The sequence below is a fragment of the Poecilia latipinna genome, unplaced genomic scaffold (genome assembly GCF_001443285.1).
Source record: "Poecilia latipinna isolate Pla-1442-1.1 unplaced genomic scaffold, P_latipinna-1.0 Scaffold1160, whole genome shotgun sequence".
Taxonomy (NCBI): domain Eukaryota; kingdom Metazoa; phylum Chordata; class Actinopteri; order Cyprinodontiformes; family Poeciliidae; genus Poecilia; species Poecilia latipinna.
Genome location: NW_015113776.1, coordinates 100,959 through 120,777, shown reverse-complemented (window position 1 = coordinate 120,777; position 19,819 = coordinate 100,959). Strand labels below are relative to the sequence as shown.

General features: G+C 39.3%; 1 protein-coding gene across 1 annotated transcript; it reads right to left on the bottom strand.

Annotated features, from left to right (window-relative positions):
* Window positions 1–3,944: 3,944 nt before the first annotated feature.
* On the bottom strand, window positions 3,945–19,075 carry dusp10 (dual specificity phosphatase 10). Its single transcript, XM_015053112.1, has 4 exons — window positions 18,874–19,075; window positions 17,127–17,956; window positions 11,398–11,766; window positions 3,945–8,410 (listed from the first exon to the last, which is right to left on the bottom strand). The coding sequence occupies exons 2-4, from the start codon at window positions 17,908–17,910 to the stop codon at window positions 8,145–8,147; spliced, it is 1,419 nt and encodes a 472-aa protein (XP_014908598.1). The 5' UTR covers window positions 17,911–17,956; window positions 18,874–19,075; the 3' UTR covers window positions 3,945–8,144.
* Window positions 19,076–19,819: the final 744 nt, after the last annotated feature.

Sequence of the window (19,819 nt, the reverse complement as noted above, 5' to 3'; positions counted from 1 at the left end):
GTTTTCTGAGAAACCGTTGTACAACTCAAAGCATGACATTGCATTTTGGTAAGTAGCCAATACCCGCTCAAGGCCTACCCTTCCTACCTGCTTTCTCGCTGCTTCAAGTGTTTCACATTCATTATCTGGTTGATGTCGAAACCTTCAGGGCTTCTCATCCGTCTTGGCCAAACGGCGACGCATTGCTCTTGACCCTGCAGATGAAAGTGGAACGCAGTTTCAACAACATGATGTGTTTGGTGGCAGCAGAGTTCGCTCAGAGGTGTTCGGACAACCTTTCGGCTATTTTCAAAAACAAAGCTTATGAGATTTAACAATTATGTAACAGAATAAAACACAAAGACATATATATGTAGCCTGGAAATCTATAACCGTAGTGAATTTTGTCAAAAGACGTTTGCTTTTTAGATGTCAGACTGTTTTTCGATGTCTTTGGTTTGACTTTCCAGACTAAAGACGGCCTGGTCAGGTGCACTGAGCTCGTTTGGCTGCATTCATTCAGCATGTTCCCAAACACGGTTTACAGGGGTGGAAATAAATATTTAATCCCCTGCTTATTTTCCAAGTTTGCTCTCTTACAAGCAAAGGCAGAGAACTTTTACATTTCACAGTGTGTCTCGTCGCTGGGTTTTGGTTTTTCTTTGTGTGGATACAGTTTTCTTTTTTGGGGTTATTTATGTTCTTATGTCTGGTTATATCCTATTTATTTTATTGTTTTTAGGTTTTGTCAGATTAGCTTGATCCTGTGTCCTGAGTATAAAAAATAAAATAAATTAATTCAGCTGACAGAAATTGCCAGCTTTATTTTGAAAGGACAATATAATTACTTTTAATGCCACTGTAGGGTCCATCATTAATCTGGAGCCTACTTTTATGCAATAATGTCACATAAAGACTCATATTTTTTAAGATCACTTGTTTATTTTGAAAGCCCAACTTACTCCCCCATTTTGAACCTGTTTTAAAAACTAATCTTTTAGTAATCTTGTGTGTTATTAATTCAAGTGACAAAAACGTAACTAGTCATGAACTCAGAGTTATTCTCAGCAGGTTTTATCACACAACCTGTGTATAAGTTGTGTGTTATTCAGGGACGCACTGGATAAATCACCTTAATCAAAGCCAACTGAATGAATCTTTGAGATATTTTGGGCCATATTGTTATGTGCAATAATATTCATCATCCAGTGAGTCACGATTGAAATTAGCATGCTAAATGAAACAAATATTGTGCATCATCTTCATTTTGCCCATGAATCGCAGAAGTGGGAGTGTAACCTTGAAACATCAGATAAACTCCAAACGTTGCTTTGCAGCATAAGGCTTTGTGTCGCCACACCGAGCGCTGACCTGTTTCTTGTGCCGTCGTCAGTGTGGGTTATGATATGTAACAACACACGACAGGCGAACGTTGGGAAAGTCCAACGTGTGCCGCAACCAATTACACATCGCCCAGAAAAATCTTGTGGACTCAGCAGCTGCGGATGACAGCGTTTTTATCTCTTCTGCGTGCAGAGCCCGAGACGGCGTTTGATATCGTTTTGAACATCTTTCCTCACACAGGTTGTCTCCTACAGCTGCATCCTTATTTATCTGTTCCTTCCTATTTGCACAGGTATATTCGTGTCTCCTGTGTCAGTCCAGGGAAACTTTTATCGCCATCCTTCATGGTTGTTCTCTGTGAAATGGGCCTTCTCTTTCTCGTCTATGCACTTCCAACTCTACGCCTTACCATTTCCCTTCCTGGGAAAAGGTAAGTCTGTCTTTTTGTCTTTGCTCCTGGTTTGACGCTCCCCTGCGTAAGCTGCAGAACATCTCAGCATCACAATGAGCGGAATGATTTATCTGAATTAGTTCACTTTAGGCACATAAACACTTCAATTAACGAGCCATCTTTTTTCAGTTGCTTCTTAACACAATCAGTGTCTTATTCTATTACATGATAGCAAATAAATTCATGAAGCCATGCAGACTTCCAGAAGTACAAACGTGGAAAAAAATGGATTAAGTCATTTTGAACTGGTGCCTGGCTAATTACTCTGAGTATTTCAAAAACTGCTGGGATTTGCTTCATGCACATTCATCTCTCATGTTTACAGAGAATGGTTCAAAATAGAGTAAAAATCTAGAGAGCTGGGAATATTAGTGACAAAAGTACAGAAAATAAATAAACATATTCAGATTGGCTTAACTCTCTGAGATGATTGTTATTCTTGCCGTCATTTGTTTCAGCTTCAGCACTCAGGTTACTGTCCGTCATCCTTCGTGGATCATCATGGATATTCTGGCCCAAACATCCATGGTTTAAGTCCTTGCAGGATGAATTCTTCCTCTGCCTGCAGTGTTTTTCTCAAGGACAAGGTCCATCTGACTGGATAAAACTGTTTTACACTCTCAGTCGTCAATAAAACTCTCAAATCCCCTGAAACTCAAATGTTTGTGTAAGACCTCTTTGTTTACAATTATTTTGGCCATCTTTCAACCTCCTATGTCATCAGGTCAAGTGGAAGTTCACTATGCAGAGATGTCAGATGGTTTTGTTTCTTGCCTTCGTTTCATTATGTTATGTCATAATTTTGGTATCCGGTTGCATTAAAAGAATAATTATTTTACAGTGATTGAAAAGGAAATGCATCTCTGGCCATTTAGTTTAAGAAATTCACTGGCATTTAGGGAATATATATATTTATTTAATATATACATTTACAAACATAGTACCCAAAAAGTGTCAAATTTCCACCAATTCAGTGTTTGGGAAGTACTTCTATGTTCTGCATTATCCATACAGGTTGCCTACAGTACAGTAAAATATTTATGATTTTATTTGTTTTGGTTTGCACAATGAGCTACTGATGATTTTCTCAATCGTAGTTCCTTCAAGAATTTAAACCTACTTTCGCCCCTATGTAAGAACATATTAAACATGAGAAGCCTTGTTTTACGTTGATGCAACTTTTAATAAAGTTTTATTTAAAGTTTTATTTGTATGTCTTCCAGTGACAGAGAGCAGCTTTGATGGTAACCAGCGCAGCGGCCCTCAGGCGCAGAGAGGTCCTCTCTGCTTTATTTCACTGCCTCCCCTGACTGGGAAGTATGTACACACTTTGATATGTGTGTGCAGAAAAAAGGTAAGTCCTCCTCTCGGGGCGTTTTTGCCTAATACGTCCATGCAGTGCTGGCTGGAGAGCTGTGTGCAGAGGCACAAAGATCAGGGCTATTCTGGTCCCGCCAGCCTGCCCAGTGCTGATAGGAAAGGATTAATGAGGCGGGGCACTCATCGCTTGTAATTAGAAACAACACTAAAACTATTTTTGAGCTTGTTCCTAAGGAGAGACCCTGACCTCTAGGCCACCCCCCTCATATACACCCTCAGTACCTCGCTAGCCATGAGGCAACGGACGCCTGCAAAGGTGGAGTAAATATAGTCTCATAACTAGAGCAGTTATGTGACACATGGCTGAATGGAGGCAAGTGTTGATAATTAGCAACTTTGGCTGCCTACGCTACATGCTCAAATGTCAAAATGCTCACAGGCTCGGTCTTAAAATAAACGCTGCAATGTCTTTATTGTTGTGAAGTCTGATATTTCTGGGAGAGTCTGATTCTGGGTACTGCGTTCGAGCCAAAAACACAAAAACACTTCCATATTTTTTTTGTTATTTTTACATTTAAATGTATCATCAACACATTTTCTTCATTAAAAAAGATGATTGAAGTTTTACTTTTATTTTTTTGTTAGCATCCCATTAATTTTGACCTCAGAAGCACTAATCTTCTTCTATCCCTTGTAAATCTTTTTATTATTATTGTTTTATTGGATGTTGTTTTTGCTCACTGAGGTAAAAAAAAAAAAAAGTTTTAAAACATTTTTTCAGTCTTGGCAAAGCAAGCTGTCAGGAAAGAAACGGGAACTGCGTTTAAAACAGGCCTCCAGGACACCAAACCAAATTTGAAGCTTCCATCTTTATTTCAAAGCTCACAAGTAGGGATTACAAAATTACAGTGCTTGAGTTGCAACAGTTCAAGGAGGAGAGATGACAGACCAGTTGAGGAATTTTGAGCAAGTCATGCAAAAAGGTGTGGGAGAAGGCCTCCAGTATAGTAGCACCCTTTGTGGAAAAAAATAAACCCATTTCTCAGTAAGTCAGTGCAAAAATAGTAATGAATATATGCATACAAAGAAAATAGATATATTTATATATATATTTATGTATTCATATACTGTAAATACTTGACTGTAGACTACAGACACAGAGAAATATACAGTGACTCTTAAGAGCAAAGCCCAAATCCACCAGAGCGTCCAAGCCCAAAGCAGAAACTCTTGAACAAGTCCGAGTCGAAAAGAGGCCGCGTCGAACGTGACGGCTCGATGTCGTCCTAATTCAGAACCTTGTTTCCAAACGAACGGGAGCGGATGCCTTTTTGGAGCCGTCAGTGAGGACGTGACCTCCACAGAAAGAACGGCGTATGAAAGACGAAGAGCACCATTACGACCCTCAGAGAGCAGAAGCACACAGCACGCTTCCTCTCCAGTAAGGGAGGAAAGTCCGATTTTTCAGTCAGAGATCAATTGAACAAAATAAAAAATAAAAATAAAAAAAAAGCCGTTTGCTACTGAAAGTTGCAGGAACCAGCAGGTTCAATGAAAACATCCTTGTATCTCGTTTTGTGCCAGCTCAGACATTTTGTATGCCATCTATTTTTTTTTTTTAAGCACAGATGCATAAGATGCATGTCCTCTAAATGGTTATTAGCATATATGGTGTTTATAAACTCAGATTCATTGTGGAGCACCAGTAGACAAGTGATGACAGCAACAAAAACAAGACAGACTTGATTATTTTTTTTCCCTTTTACAAAGAAAATCCAAATCTCCCAACTGATAGTTGGAAACATCCTGTGACGATTTCATTTTGCATAGCATGATTTTTCACGAGGGATTATTTTTTTGTTGCAGTTCTCTGTCTCGAAGCCATCTTGAACAGACATCACGTACTTGTACAATCTTTCTTCCTGCTCACAAACAACAGATGATCTTTTCTAAACTATTGGATTCAATTGGATGTAATGGATGATGCAGTGGGTGGATTGCAAAACAGATGATGGTTTTGGCACCTTGTCAAAGTTATTGTTAGCCCTGTGCTTCATTTTATGCCTTGCTGTGGACGACTGACGGACATAAACAGAGTAGGGACAGCGTACGAAGAGGCTGCTTCAGTTCAGCTTTGGAGTCGCTCTAAAATGAAGATTTTTTTTGTTTCTCTCTCACCTAAGAGGAAAAACTACTCCTGATGTTTTGGAAAGCTTGGGCCTGAACAGAAAGGCTTCAGACAACTCGGATCATAAGTGTTTAAATGCTTGTTTTTTTGTTGTTTTTTTTAACAATACACACAGATTCCTTAAAAACATGTATAAAGTTTGTGCTCTGCTTTATGCAGACGTTGGAAATGGCATAAAGTTGGCCATTTACAGTACTGTCATTTGTGTCACAAGCCTATAATGTAATCTTGAATCAATAACTCAAAAAACAAAAGAAATAGAGCACGAAAGAAACTTTGGTTAGACTCTACAATGGCATTTAATCTCCCACCATGGATGTTGATTTCATTTGACAAAATTTCTTATAGGTTTCAACAGACCAGCTCTAATATGGTGGATTCAAACATCTTCTGCACGTTTGCACTATTCGAATGAAATATAGTAAATTAACATAACATCTAAGCAGTGCGGAGTAAAGTAGTTTTCTGCAAAGTGGATAATCGGTAATTCAGTACGTTTTCCTTTTCTCACAATAAATTGTTAGAATGATTTGGTGGTCCTAAGATGGCAATCTTTTCTAGCTTTGGAGGTTTTTATTATTTTTATACCTCTGTTACCTCACTGAGTGTAGCTGCAATATAAACCTTGTCCTGCTTTTTTCTTCACAACTTCAGTCATTTTACATTTTTTAATTGTTGTTCTCTTTGGCGCGGAGCAATTGCCTCATTTTAATTTCCCGACACAAAAAAAAACACACATATATGCCTTTCTTAAGTAGCATCTCCTCTCGTCTTAAAACACTAATCTATGTCGTATCTATGCACCTGTGCAGCAGAAAGCTGTGGACTTAAAACTAAAAGTTCCCAGACACTCTGATCAACTTAGAAAATGAGGAAAAAGCTGCATCGAATTTGCATTACTGACTTTTATTCAACTGGAATATTTATGGCTACCATTTGCTGTTGCAACTGAGTTTGTGATTACCCCAATTTTGTGTTGACACTGGATTTTTCCCTGCATAATAAAAGTATTAAAATTAAAAGCTGTGTTCTTTTAAATCATTTATGTAGTGGTATTTTGCCGCCACCACATAAAAGGAACTTGTCATAAAGTTTATTTATAAATTATTACAAGGAGAAGAAAATGTGGAAGGTTCTGTACATGTTTAATATGGATCAAAGGTGAGTGGGAGAAAAATAGAAAATGTTTGTACGTTTACCCCAAGTCCTGTTTAATATTAAATTGATGCTATTTCTCTCTTAAAAAAAAATAAATAAATAAAAAATAAAAAAATGCCACCACTAGTGGCTCAAAGTTACAATTAAATCTTCTAAAAAAAATTTATGTCGCTTTCGTTTTATCTTATTTGACCAGAAACATTGGCTCTACAAATTACCAAACTAAATTTGCATTAAGAAATAAGATGTTTGTTGTTATTTTTCCTAATATGACCTCAACTTTCTCTGAAAGTGATACCTTGGCAAAATGCAAACCAAAAAGAACCAAAAAGAAAATTATAAAATTATATTCCCTTATGTGACGTTCGTTCAGTTATTAGTGCTTTTTGTTTTTGCATGCCATCGTTTTCAACGCAGTTGAGTTAAGGCATCAGTAGAGGCACTGAAGCAGCAGCAGGCAGCTCAAAACAAATCCTCCCAAAGGTTACGCCGCTCTGCTGCACCACTGCTGTCACGATAAACTGAACTCCACAACAGGACATTTGTGTTTATTTGAAGCACACACCTCAACGTTGCTACCGTAGAACTTGGCTGAGTGATAGCTGGGAACGCGGGGCATTGCCAAGAATATTGGATGCGAGTGGACAGAGACGGCGCACGGTGAGGTACAGTGCAACAGAGCCGGCTAATGGATGAAGTGGAGCAAAAACAAACAGAGGAGACAGAAGCAGGCAGTGAAAATCCTCCCTTGTGTTACATTAAACATCAGCAGTAGCCCTGTTTTATGATATTCCCCGATTATTTCAGCGCTCGTTCTCTCTCTCTCTCTCTCTTTCTCTCTCTCTCTCTCTTCTTTTTCTTCTTCTCCACCAGCAGCCATGCATAAAAAGAGCTCTTATGGCTGTCTGGTAGTATGCGTATTGCTAAAAATATACGCGGACGCACGAATGGCAAAACCAACACGCTGAAGCGAGCACACAAGATATGAAGTTATGCTTCAGCAAACAAAATCCCATAAGCTGCACTTAAAGTAAAACCTTTTTTTTTCTTCTTCTTCTTCTTTTCCTCCTTCTTCTTCTCTGGTTCTCGCACAGATCAGCGCCAAATCTTACAGCATTACTGTATGCACCATAAACACATATAGAGCTGAACAGTTGTTACATTATAATCAAAATGGTTCTTCAGCAAAGAGCTGGAAATATTTTTTTCTTGATCATTACCAATATATACACACATAAGATCAAGGTTGCATTCAGCGGAAATTATTGCACAGTAAGCCTTTGTTGGCTTGTCATGGTCATCCCCTTAAAATCCCAGTATAAAAATAGAACAACAAGATTAACACGCCAAACAAGTCCTTATCTTTTATCTTTTATTATTTTTTTTATATTTAGACAGGCACTGCTGTGGCAAACCCTGCCTGAGTCTGCAAACTGTGTGCCTCAGTCCCTTTTTATATGTAACTGCGCCAAAGCACAATTGATTTTCTTCCTCCCTCCTTCCCCACCTGATTCGCCGCCTCCTCCTGGCTTCGCCATCTCTCATCATCAACCAAGAGGTCGCGATCTCAAGAGACTCCAAGACGAAGTTGAGGAGGTTTTTAAATAAAATACACACACACACACACCGTCTCTCTTTGTCACCTCCAACCGGTTTGTACAGCAGCCAGAGTCACAGCAAAGAGCGTTGGGTCGAGCGGCTCGTCTAGACGACGGTTTCCACGCCGATCAGCTTCGGCGTGAGGATCCGTGGCGTTATTCCATTGTTGAGGTCCTCCTCGAACTCCAGCAGCTGGCCCATGAAGTTGAGGTTTGGCGAGATGATGGGCCTTTTGCTTTTCACAAACTTGTAGGCATCGGTCATAGTCATCCAGCTGTGCTTCATCAGGTAGGCGATCACGATGGTGGCAGATCGCGACACGCCCGCCTGGCAGTGGATCAGGAGGCCCATACCTGCTTGGTGTGCTTCCTCTGCAGAAAGGAAGAAGAAGATCTAAATATGGAAATACGGATGGTTTGTTCTCGAAGAGGAAGTTCAGTCATCCTGCTCGATAACACGTTACAACTTCCTTTATAGCCACGCGTAAGATTAGGGCCTTTTATCAAATGTCAACTCTTTCCCCATTGATAAGAATAGGAATCTAGAGAACTGCTTTTCTTTACTGCTCTTTAGTCACATTTTGAAGTTCTGCATTGAGAGTGACCACAGGAAAAATCAAAAAACTCCGTCTGTTTTGACCTTTAAAGAAATAATTGTATGCTTAATACTCAATAACGAAAAAACAAAATTAAAAATCTTGCATATTTAGGGATTAAAACATTTCTCTTGTACATAAACCACTAGTTTGCTTTGTCATCTATACTAAAGATAAATACTAAAGATAAATAATCATAAAAATGCTCAAACTACATGTGTAATGTAATGTATTTACACCATATTTCCATTTTGGCTCTAATCCCCATTTGGGCCAGTTAAGGTTTCTGAAGTATATTTATGATCCCCATCAAATTGTGTAAGCAGAAAACATTCATTTGGTGAGAACAAATGTACGCATGGTCGATACAAGTCTCTCACTGAAAACAATTCGTCTTATCCAATAAAAATGCAAAATAGTGAAAAAGAAAACTGCAAATGTAAGGCAGAAGAAAGAAGAAATGTATTTTGGTTAACTGCATACTTGTGCTTTTGATCCAAAACTGATTGTGTGAAGCATTTTTTTTTCATGCATTAAAAATATTTCAAACTATATTTTACACCACAGTATCATTTTTTTCTTAAAGAAGCTGTCAAGCAGCTTGTCCTGTGTCAACTATAGTTATAAAACTGTAAACGTAATATAAGTTTTTTTTAGATTCCACATTTCAAACAGCCAAATTGGTATAAACCGGATTTAAAAACATAGTTTAGACTTCTTCCAGACAGCAACAGGTGGGGTAGGGGCCGAGCTGTGTTACTTGATATCCCATATACCTAAAGAACATTTAAAAAAAAACTTTTTTAAAACTGGTTTACCGGCTCATGCCTAATACTCTATAATTCACCTATTCTAAAGGCAATAATAGAGTAACTGCCTCAATATTTGTGTTGTTTTATATTTTCAAAGATGTGCTCTTGATGTTATTCTCAAATTCTCCAAACTATGAAAGCTGATCATCACACGATCAGCTTTCATCTACGTTTTTTTTTTTTTTTTTCAAGCTAACGAACATAATATCTTCAGGATTTTTTTTTTATTTTCACACAGGAAGTAGGAAGTAGCATAGCAAACAAAGACTTCTGTTGACACAACTGCTGCTGCGCTTATTTATTCTAATCTGTTATTGGAGAAGTACCTGATTTTCAGTGACATTTCAAATGTTACGGCATTGAAGTGTTGGAAATCACCTCATATCAAAACAACTGGAGGCGTTTCTCATGATCAGAAATAAAACAGAACGCTTTAAGTTCCTTACTGACTACATTTCAAATGCCAAAGAAACATTACATATGGTTTTCTGAGACTATTTTTTTCTTTTATCCTTTTCATGCCCTCATACTAGTTTTATTACAAATGATGGGAAGTAGTTAATTAAAAAGGAAACACGTTTTATTTTAGAGAAGTAAAATAAAAATCCGTTAGAGAAGCAGCCAACTGCACTGACTTCATCCATTATCTTGATTTAGCAACATTTATGTAGTTTTGCAGTTTCTAGGCTTAGACTGCAATCACCAACCAGTTTGAAACTGTTTCAAAGGCTATTTAAATATTTTGTCGTGTAATTCCTACTGTAGTGTGACACCAGAGCAAATCTAAGAGTAGCCAGAGTTTTCTCTGCTGCACCTGTAATTGCACACTGGTGGTCAGCTGGCTGAAAGAAGCTTACTACTTCTCATTTACAGGAGAGACAATTTAAACAGTTCGAATATGTTTTACTTCACAAAGAGAACAGGTAATTTTAAATGTTATGAAAGTAGCACCCTTTGTTAAATAAATGCAATTTGAAAATAAATAGAATTATATCTAAAATGACTTTGTTTCAAATGTATTGTGATTTTTTTCACACCAGGTAATGATACTGTGAAAACATTTAGACCTACGTAAACTGTGGAGCATGAATGAAAGAAACACACCATCTTTTTCCTGACGCCACAGGGAGTATTTACCAGATAATTCTTTGTGTCAACACAAACTGCGCTATTGATCCTCTGTAAACACACACACAAAAAAAAAAATCAGTACTGCTGCAACTATGAATCATCTCTGTGGCTCTGGTGTAAATTATGCATTTGGAGTAGTTTATTATTTAGCACCTCGGTGATATAAAGATGCTTGGTAACTAACGTGAAAACAGGATTTTACTTTTGAGAAAAACAGACTAACACGGGTGTTTTAGAGAGATTCAGGTAGTTTACTCAAAGGTTTGCAATTTTTTAGCTATTTACATCTGAGATAAAGTGCATGACAAGATGACAAAATGTCGTGGCTTCTGACCTTTTCAGATTGGCACGTCCTACGACAGCATTGTTCAATAGGGGGGTGACCTTTCAGATATGTAAGTGCTATTGTCACTTCCACCACCACCGCATAGCTGTCACACTATTTGATTTAAAATGTGCGCACACAATCCAGTATCTCAATAAATGCTTTGAAAAGCAAAAGCAAGACCAACAAGGCCCAAATATATCTACAAAATAGGTCTCAGGCAAGGATGTGCTACGTTGTTTTCATAAAAAAAGTAACAATTAAATGCTAGATTAAAGTTACAGCAGCTACATCCAGCAATGTGTAGGAGTGTGTGGCTAAAGGCACAATCCAGTGATGATTCACAACTTTTCCACCTTTAATTCTTTCCATTTTTAAAAAAAAGTAGGAGCAACAAAAAAGTAATTTTTTTGCGTTTGCACCCTCCCGGGTACATGCTTCTACTTAATCTGAGAATGTAAGCGGTTTAGTTTTTCAGTTTTAAGAACTTCCTACCGATGAACTCAAACGCCTCCTCGAAGTACTGCCGCAGGTTCTGCTTGTTGCTGTCGGTGGCCGGCAGGCGCTTGTAGTTGAACAGGCCGGTGTCGTAGTGGTAGAGAGGCAGGTGGGTGGTGACGTTGAGGATGTAGCCGATGTTCATGCGCTGCAGCAGGTGGAGGTCCTGAGCGTCGTGCTCGTTCCCCAGGTAGAGGAAGGGCAGGATGGGGGTGAGCTCTGCGTTCTCGATGTCCGGCGTGGAGGGCAGGGAGTGAGGTAGAGGCCCCGTCAGGCCGGCAGACGCGCCCGTTTCCAAACCCTCGTGGAGGTGCAGCGAGTGCTCGCACAGGTTTTCATGGCTCTGCCTGAAGCAGCTAAGGCCTCCTGACAACACAGAAACCAGTGCAGCCTTTTAATACGACAACTGGTTGATGCAATCACGTATAGGCGTAGCAGTGCAGCAGATTACAAAAATCAGATTCCTCTAACCCCAAAATTATTGATGTTAGGCTTAAGTCCAAATAAAAATAGTGTTAAAAAGTCAACATGTATTTACTGACTTAGGCATACTATTGGCAAAAACAGAAAAGCAAAAATAACAGAAGACCAAAGGTAAGCAGATGGTTCTCAATGCTATCTTTGGCTTTCCCTTCAAAAAAAAAAAAGAACAAAAATAGCTTCCCTAAAATGTAAAACTTGGGTTTTATTTTGCTTTCATAACCCAATGACATGAATTAGATAACCTTTTCATTTAAATGTATCCTGGTCATCCTATTGAATTTATTTCAACCTTTTCTTTATCTAAGCTAAGGCTCATAGTTTGAGCAATGCATTGAGCCAACACAGCATGGGTTGATGGTTAATTCCCCCAGGAAGAGTCCAAAGCTAAAAATACTTAGTCTGACCAACACATGGCTCAGGTTGTGACTAACACTATTAAACTTTGCATACATACTGTATCTGATGAAGTCCATCTTTGAAGCTACGCACATTTTAATTTGGTTCTAATTTGAATGCCTCAGTTTGGATTTGAACGTAAATTCAAAATTATCTTTGCAGTTAGCTTAACTCAACTCAGACAGCAGGAAAACAGGCACACTCAGGGTTAAACACTCTTCTGGGCATGTGCGCTTCTACAAAGAACCGGCTTGCACCTGTTTGCAACAGCGATGCCACAGGCCAAAGTTTCCCTTCGGCACTGTGAGGAGGGGGGGTCCAAGTATCAGTTTGAGCATTGTTCACAATGCGAGGGCTGACATCATGCCATGTGAGGCCATCTAAAACTCTCACCACTTCCCCAAGGGTGGGAAGCAGGTGGGAGTCTCCACTGAAAGTTGTTGTTTTCATGAAACAGATTGTTAATCATTGACAGGGACATTAGCCTAAGCACACAGCCAATCCCACACTGTCATATGGAAATAATTATATTTTGGTGAAGAGAGGGAAGTGATTATAGGAGATGTGACCAAACTAAAGTGACTTTAGAGAACAGGGACTTTTGACTTAGGCCGAAAGTATTTCCTCATTTGTTTCATTTTTAAAGTCTGAGCAGCGACAAAACCACAAGTTTCAATTATCCTTATGAAATTAATGTGACCTGATTCTTGTCTTTATCAAAACAACAAAGAGCATCCTTATGAAAATTTTAATTCTTAGAATTAAAGTAAAATAATAATGCAGCAGGCAACAAAAATGTATCTAATTGAGTAACAATATGTTTCCTTCAGAAAAAAAACCTCACATTTAGGAGTTAGCCTAAAATTAATATAGTTTTAAACTTAATCCTGTATAGTTAAATAAGCAGCTTATTTTCTATTTGGCATTTTCTTACATTTAGTCCTCCTTGGTCATCTTCCACTTCAGATTTTAAATAATCTAATTGGCAACTTAATTAGTTTGTATTTGTAAAACATTTTTTTAAAAAGTCACTCACATGTTTTTTATTAGTTTACACATGGTTATAGCACAATATGTAAATAATGAGATCAAAATTAAACAAGTAGTAGTATGAGTAAACATTGCAATTTCTTTTATTGAGATTACTTTTTTTTCTTTTTTAAATTTTTTTTTGTACTGGCTTTTGTAACTCACTCAGCGCAAAAGATATATCTGTTAAATGTAAATTTTTCTGGCAAACGAGTTGTAAAAAATCTCTTTCAGTTATCATCAGGGGGTAAATGTAATTTATTAACTAGCTATGAATAAACTGCATTTTTCTGCTGCTGCTTTGCGGTCAGGCTGTCCTGAAGTTGTCTTAACTGTTTCCTTGTTTTGTCTGAGGTCTATAATCATAAGTGAAAGCAAAACAATAAAGGTTTCAGGTACTTTCCTAACAGCTTATTGTGTTTCAGCAAGAGGTCATTTTCTTTTTTATTTATTTATACAATATAACATTCATCGTAACTTAACTTATTTCTCGTTGTCCACAAATGCTCCCAAAGAGAACTCTCAGAGGACGATAGCAAAAACCTTTGGTTAAATAAAATAGCTTGGCACAGGCGATCTACAAAAACACAATTTTTAGTAATTCTGGTAAAAATGTGCAGAAAAAATAAAAAAGAAACTCTCTAATATAAATTGCATTGCTGAGTTCCTAAACACTGTGATTAACTAAAATAAGTATAAATCACACACATTTTTACTTATGTTTGTGTTAAAAAAAAAGTGTTAGGTGAAATCTGAGGAGAAAAATAGCTATGCCAGTTGTTCTCTAGACAACTTTTATATTACTTAATTATCACTGAGACAAAATATGGCCGTAAACCACAGGCGGCTAGTAACACTGACGTTGGTATATGATTTGAAGATTCAAATACTCTTAAATAAGGAACTTTTTCCCTTTTTGAAGGAACATTTTTTATAAAATTTGACATTAATGTCGACATAAAGAAAACCATTTCCAAATCTTTTAGTATTATGGTGACTTTAGATTGAGACAATTAAGTTTTAAGTTCATGTTATGCTACCTTTTAACAAATAAAGATTTATTTGGGGCAGAAAGAGAGCACTTTATTGAATGTAGAGTGGCAGTTTAAGGTTCTTGCCCAGGGTGCCATCCACGCATGAACCACCACGGGTACTAATAGTTTTAATTACATTTTTATATAAATGTGACATTATGAAAAAAAGGAGTAAATATAATGGGGTTTTTTACACATCTTTAGTGTGTCAGTAAATACCAACAGTATACACATATTTCAAACTGCAAACATCGGCAGAAGCACTGTTGATGTAGAAAATTCTGACTTTAATTTTTGTGTTTATAGCTAGAAAGTTGAAGAGCAATCCATGATCTCTGGGGATCAACAATGTTAACCTCAAACTTATTTAAAGCCCAGGTTTATTTTAGGTTCCTCTAAAGACGTTAACCACGTGTAACAGCAACACCCATTTATCATCTATGTTATATTTGAAGCATGACAGCTGCATGTTTTGTTTTCATCAAAAGTAGCAGAAAATCCAGCTGGGACCAGATTATTCAGAAATATCCGCTGACAAGGGATGAAACCTCTCGAGCGTCGCCATCTCTCTGAAAACTGAAAACTCGAGACGCGTTTCTGCCTCTTGGCTGAGCCAGCAGCATCTTGGTTCCTGTCTAACCGTTTCTGCCTCTCACTGATCACCTGCTGTTTCTGAAGCTCAGCGACATCCTCCCAAAACAAGCAAGGAGCTGTTTATGGCTATTAAAGATGGATTCAACATAATCTATATCTGCTTTCAGCTGCAGGAGGAAAGGAAGCAGCCATGTTTACCTGTAAATCCTGACTATAATTTGGTGGTAACACAGCAAATAATGGGGTACGTGTAAATAAATCTGCAAACAGAAAAACTATTTATCATCATAACCTTTTGGTGAAATATAAGTCATTCTCTTGCACTGTGTTAGACTAGGATGTAATAAAACTAAATGAAAAGAAATGTAATATAAAAAAAGAGGCTTTAAGATGACTAGATGAATTTAAACCAGACGAAGAAAAAGTAAGACGGTCCGCCTGTTCCTCCCACTGAGCCAAGCTTCAGACAGACACCAGCGCAAGATGAGAAACTGGAGAGGAGCCTCGTTTCATCAAAGTCCACAGACGGACCGGAGGGGGGAGGAGCAGGGGAACAGGCATGAAGAGAAAGGATCAAGGTGCTCCGATCTAACAGCAACATGGTGACTGCGGGGCATTATAAAAAATAAAAAAAAACACTCCCAGCCAAGCCTCCGACGTGGCACACAGCTTCAAACACGCAGCACACCAAAGATAGAAAACATGGCAACAACCCAGAGACTGTCATCTCAGCAGATTGCCTTATTTACTAACAGCTGCTTCTCACCTCATGCAAAATGTAATGTTTGCCATAAAGAAGAGGCTAAAGAGGGTAAGCATGTGTTGATGAATGAAGAGGATGTAAACGCTCAGCATTATGCATATGCAGGGTAAAATGTTGCAGTTTCCCAACTGCATTTTTTCGCCCCCCCATCACACCATTCCTGTGGTTTAAAGTCCTTTTAATGAAATGAAAGCGTAGCACTCAGTACGGTTTTCTGTAATCGTATGAAGTGAAGAGCAGCACCGCACTCCCCGCTTCCCCGCTTGCAAGAAAAACAAATTTGAGACATTTCCAGTAAAAAACACAAAACGTCATTGTGTAGACATTAAAGGTGCTCCAGTTAAAGCAGCAAACTACATACTAACTACCCAAATTAACCATCTAAACTCTGCTTGTTGCACTTGTGTTGTACTTTAAACACACACAAAAGTTGGAAAAAAAGTGGCAGCAAGCCAAAGATGACCATCTCACTAAATTGCTTATTTTACTAACAGCTAAAAGGCCTAATATTTGTCATATAGAAAATGGCTGGTGAGGGCTGAAGTACGGTAATATCTGAAGGTGCTACCCATCACTTTTATTAATGCTATACTGTGAGTTCATAAGAGATGAGTAGTCGTCTGTAAAGCAGCCAACTGCAGGCTAGTTACTGGAGTTAGAACAAGAAAAGGTAAAATATTTTAAGAACTAAATGAATTAGTAATAGGTTTTGCTTTAATCTACGTATTAGAAAGCATAAGAATTACCATAAATAATAAACGTTTCAGATAGCATTATTATTACATTGTATAATTTTAGCAATCAGTTTCAAGTCATTTTCACAATTTCTTAAAAAATTAACCATTCTATGTATGATTCTGTTTTTGGTTGACAAAGCATTTTTTAACTGAACGCCAGAGGAAGTGACAGAGGGATTTGGTTTTCTCTTGCTCCACCTGTTGCTACACACTGCCGTTCAGCTGGCTAACAGAAGGCTACTTCTGTGCTTTTAGAGAACACCAACATTTTAGACGCCTAAAGTGTGGAAACTAAAGAAACTGCACGCACAAATTTAAATGCTTTTTAAAAAGTAGTTGGCAAGCAGTTAGATCATGATAGATGTTATTGTTTCTATCTGTGTTTCTGAGGAATTCAAGGTTATACCACTGGAATCGCATACTACCCGGTGCCTACGTGCTTAGCTTTGATAATTGGTGGAATGTCTGCTGAATGTGGTATTATAAATTGCTGTGAGTGTTGAGAGGAAGTACTGGGAAAGCAGAAAGATAAATGTCAGAGGTTACCAGACTGAGAGTCACCATTTGCACCTCTACTCTTTACCCCAAAGCTTTCCTATCCAAGTAATTCTTCCAAACAAACCAACTCCCAGGAAAGTGTGTTCCCTTTGTTGTGTCTTTCTTTTCTTATTATGTCTGACTTCTTGTTACCTTTGAGGACGATGGGGTCCTTGCCCTCCCTCCTCAGTGATTCCAGGACCACATGCAGAGGCTGCGCAGATGTCAGCCTGTTGGGGTCTGTGGTACTCTCGTCGTAAACCACAATCTCTTTGGAAAAAATGCCCATAAAGGAGTCCTTCCCCTCGCGGCAGGAGATGAGGTCCAGCACAGTAATCTTGCCCTGTTGCAGCCGGCGCCGACTGATCTTGTCGGAGCAGTTGATGTGCACAGCCCCGCGGATGTGGCTCTTGTTGTACTCCAAGAAGGGCCGGCAGTCGATGATGACGGGGACAGGCCCGATGGGGTGCCCCAGCGGGCAGCAGGTCATCCGCTTGGCCAGCTCATTGGGGTGGATGACCCTCAGGGAAGCTAGGGGCTTCAGCTGGCCCTGGGTGAGGCTGGGAGTGCTGAGCGCTTCATGTTTGCCGACCATCGGCGTGGGCGGCCCGGCATAGCTGAGGTTGGGGCTGCTGGCGCTCACCTGGCTGTGGCCGAGGCTCTGGCTGTCCTTCTCATAGGTAGTCACAGAACAGCAGCTGGCACTGCTGCATCCACACGACAACGAGCGCGTGGAGCCCTTGGATGAGGGCATATACGTCACAAGATTGGCCGTCGCCCGGATCTTCACCACGGTGGTGCTGATGACTGTGTCGCTGCTGCTGCTGCTGGTGACTGAGTCCAGGTAGCTGGTGTCCAGGCGCAGTTGGAGTTCCTGAGGTCGGATCGGCCTTGGCAGCGCCACCACAATTCTGTCGTCGAGGGGAGATGGAGGCATGGGGAGGCCGAGGGCTGGACGTCTACGGAGAACTCAACAAGCAGCTCTGCGAAGGCAGGGACAAGCCACATGAAAGACTCTGACAACTCAAACGCTTTACTGACAGATCAACATGCAAACTGCAATGCAATGTGAACAGTGGAGCCAAATATTAGCACTGTCAACACCTGCAGGGGCTACACCCAAGTTAGAAGGAAAATTTAGGAGTGACAGACTGACCACTAATAATAAACGGTGAGATCATCAGAGGGTATCCTGTAACTAAATCACTGTGGGAGCAGTTAACATGAATCATCCCCCAGATACTGTACATCACATATGTGTGTGATGTTGAATTTTTCATGCCAACTCTGCTCCCCGTCTGATCCAAAGCTTTTAGAACAAGAGACGAAAACACTGCATCAACGCCTTGCTGCAGCTTTGTCTCTCACCCAAATAGAAAGTCAGGGTAGGCTATCAGAGGGAAAAAAAGGGGATGGTAATTCATTTCTGATCAAAGGGGGTTTTAATAAGCATGTCCTCCTGGCATGTTATGTAAAGACGCCCGCCTAGAGCTGTGCTTGTCCCGAGCATTGCCTGTGCAGGTTCAGCAGAAAAGAAGCAGTGATCATTCATGACCAAATTCATTGAAGAAACCGGCAGGAGAACGTGCCGAGAATGTGATGAGGCAGAGATGAGGAGAGCTGCAGACTGAAGGAAATCCAATTTCACAGCAGCATGTGTAAGGAAAATAAAACATATTCTGATGCCGAGGCTGAATTCGGCATTTTTACTGTAACTTTGGTACAATAAAGAAATAAAAGCTCAATAAAACACGCTTCTGAAATAGTATAAAAAAATAAAATTAAAAAAAGGGCACAATAAAACACTCCTTTGATATTCAATTTCATTATTTATAATCGCTCTACGTCTGTGCGTTTAAACAACAACTTGCGACACTGATAACTTGTATTTTGCGCTTACCGGTGAGTGTCGGGCTTGACTGCAGACTGATTTATTATCTCCCCCCGCTGACAGCGCTGCCTCCATTCAGTCCGTCCCAGCCTTGTTGTGGATCGGCAACATTTTTTCTTTCATTGGTACTTTTACCCTGCTCTCCTACATATAATATTGAAGGAAGTCTGCCAGCGATATTGACGAGACTGTGAGCCAATGCGCGTCTTCATTAATATGAAATGCGCTTTCTATGCGTACAGTGAGGCCCGGCCTCGCTGTGGGAGGGGCCTACGGAGCTGCGTCCCTCGGTGGGGAGGAGGTTGAGGGGGTACGGGGCGTGGGGCGGTGTGGCTTGAACTGCCTCCAGTCCCAGACACGAGGTAGCATGATGTCACTGGCAGCCAATCAAAGGACTCGCCTGGAAGCTTGAGGAAGAGAAAGCGGCGCGTTGAGGTGCGGCTCGTAAACCCCAAACTCACATCTCAATGGATTGTTACGGTCAGTAACAATTTCTTGTTTCCGCTGTATTTTTATCTGAAAAGAAAGTGAAAGCAACTCAGATACATTTCCATAAGTAATACTTACTTTTTATTAAATTATAGCTCAAAAAATGCATTTTGTGACTACTACACTTTAAAATAATCAAAAAGATGTAGTTAATATATTTTCTTTAAGGGGTAAAAAAATGACTTAAGCTAATTTTATTTTACCATAATTTTCAAGATGACCACATAATGGCCAGCCATGCCTAGCATGACTTAATAACAGCTTCCTCTTCAACAATCTGCCATAAACTCAAGATTTGTGGAAACTCTGACTAATAGTTGTGAACTCTAACCCTAATTTAATCACGAGTTAATTAATATAGTTTTTAAACCAAACTTTGCTTTTAACCTCTTCAATACGTTATTCCTGACCTTTAGGTTGCATTTCTTGATCTTCATGATGCTTTTTTTTCACTAGTGTTCTTTAA

Bases quoted from the DNA above. Each gene is read 5' to 3' on its own strand.
- dusp10 (XM_015053112.1), bottom strand. From the start codon at position 17,910: ATGCCTCCATCTCCCCTCGACGACAGAATTGTGGTGGCGCTGCCAAGG. The intron at 11,767-17,126 runs GTAACAAGAAGT...CTGTGTTGTCAG, and splicing joins GGACCCCATCGTCCTCAAAG to GAGGCCTTAGCTGCTTCAGG. The intron at 8,411-11,397 runs GTAGGAAGTTCT...TCCTTTCTGCAG, and splicing joins GGAGGCGTTTGAGTTCATCG to AGGAAGCACACCAAGCAGGT.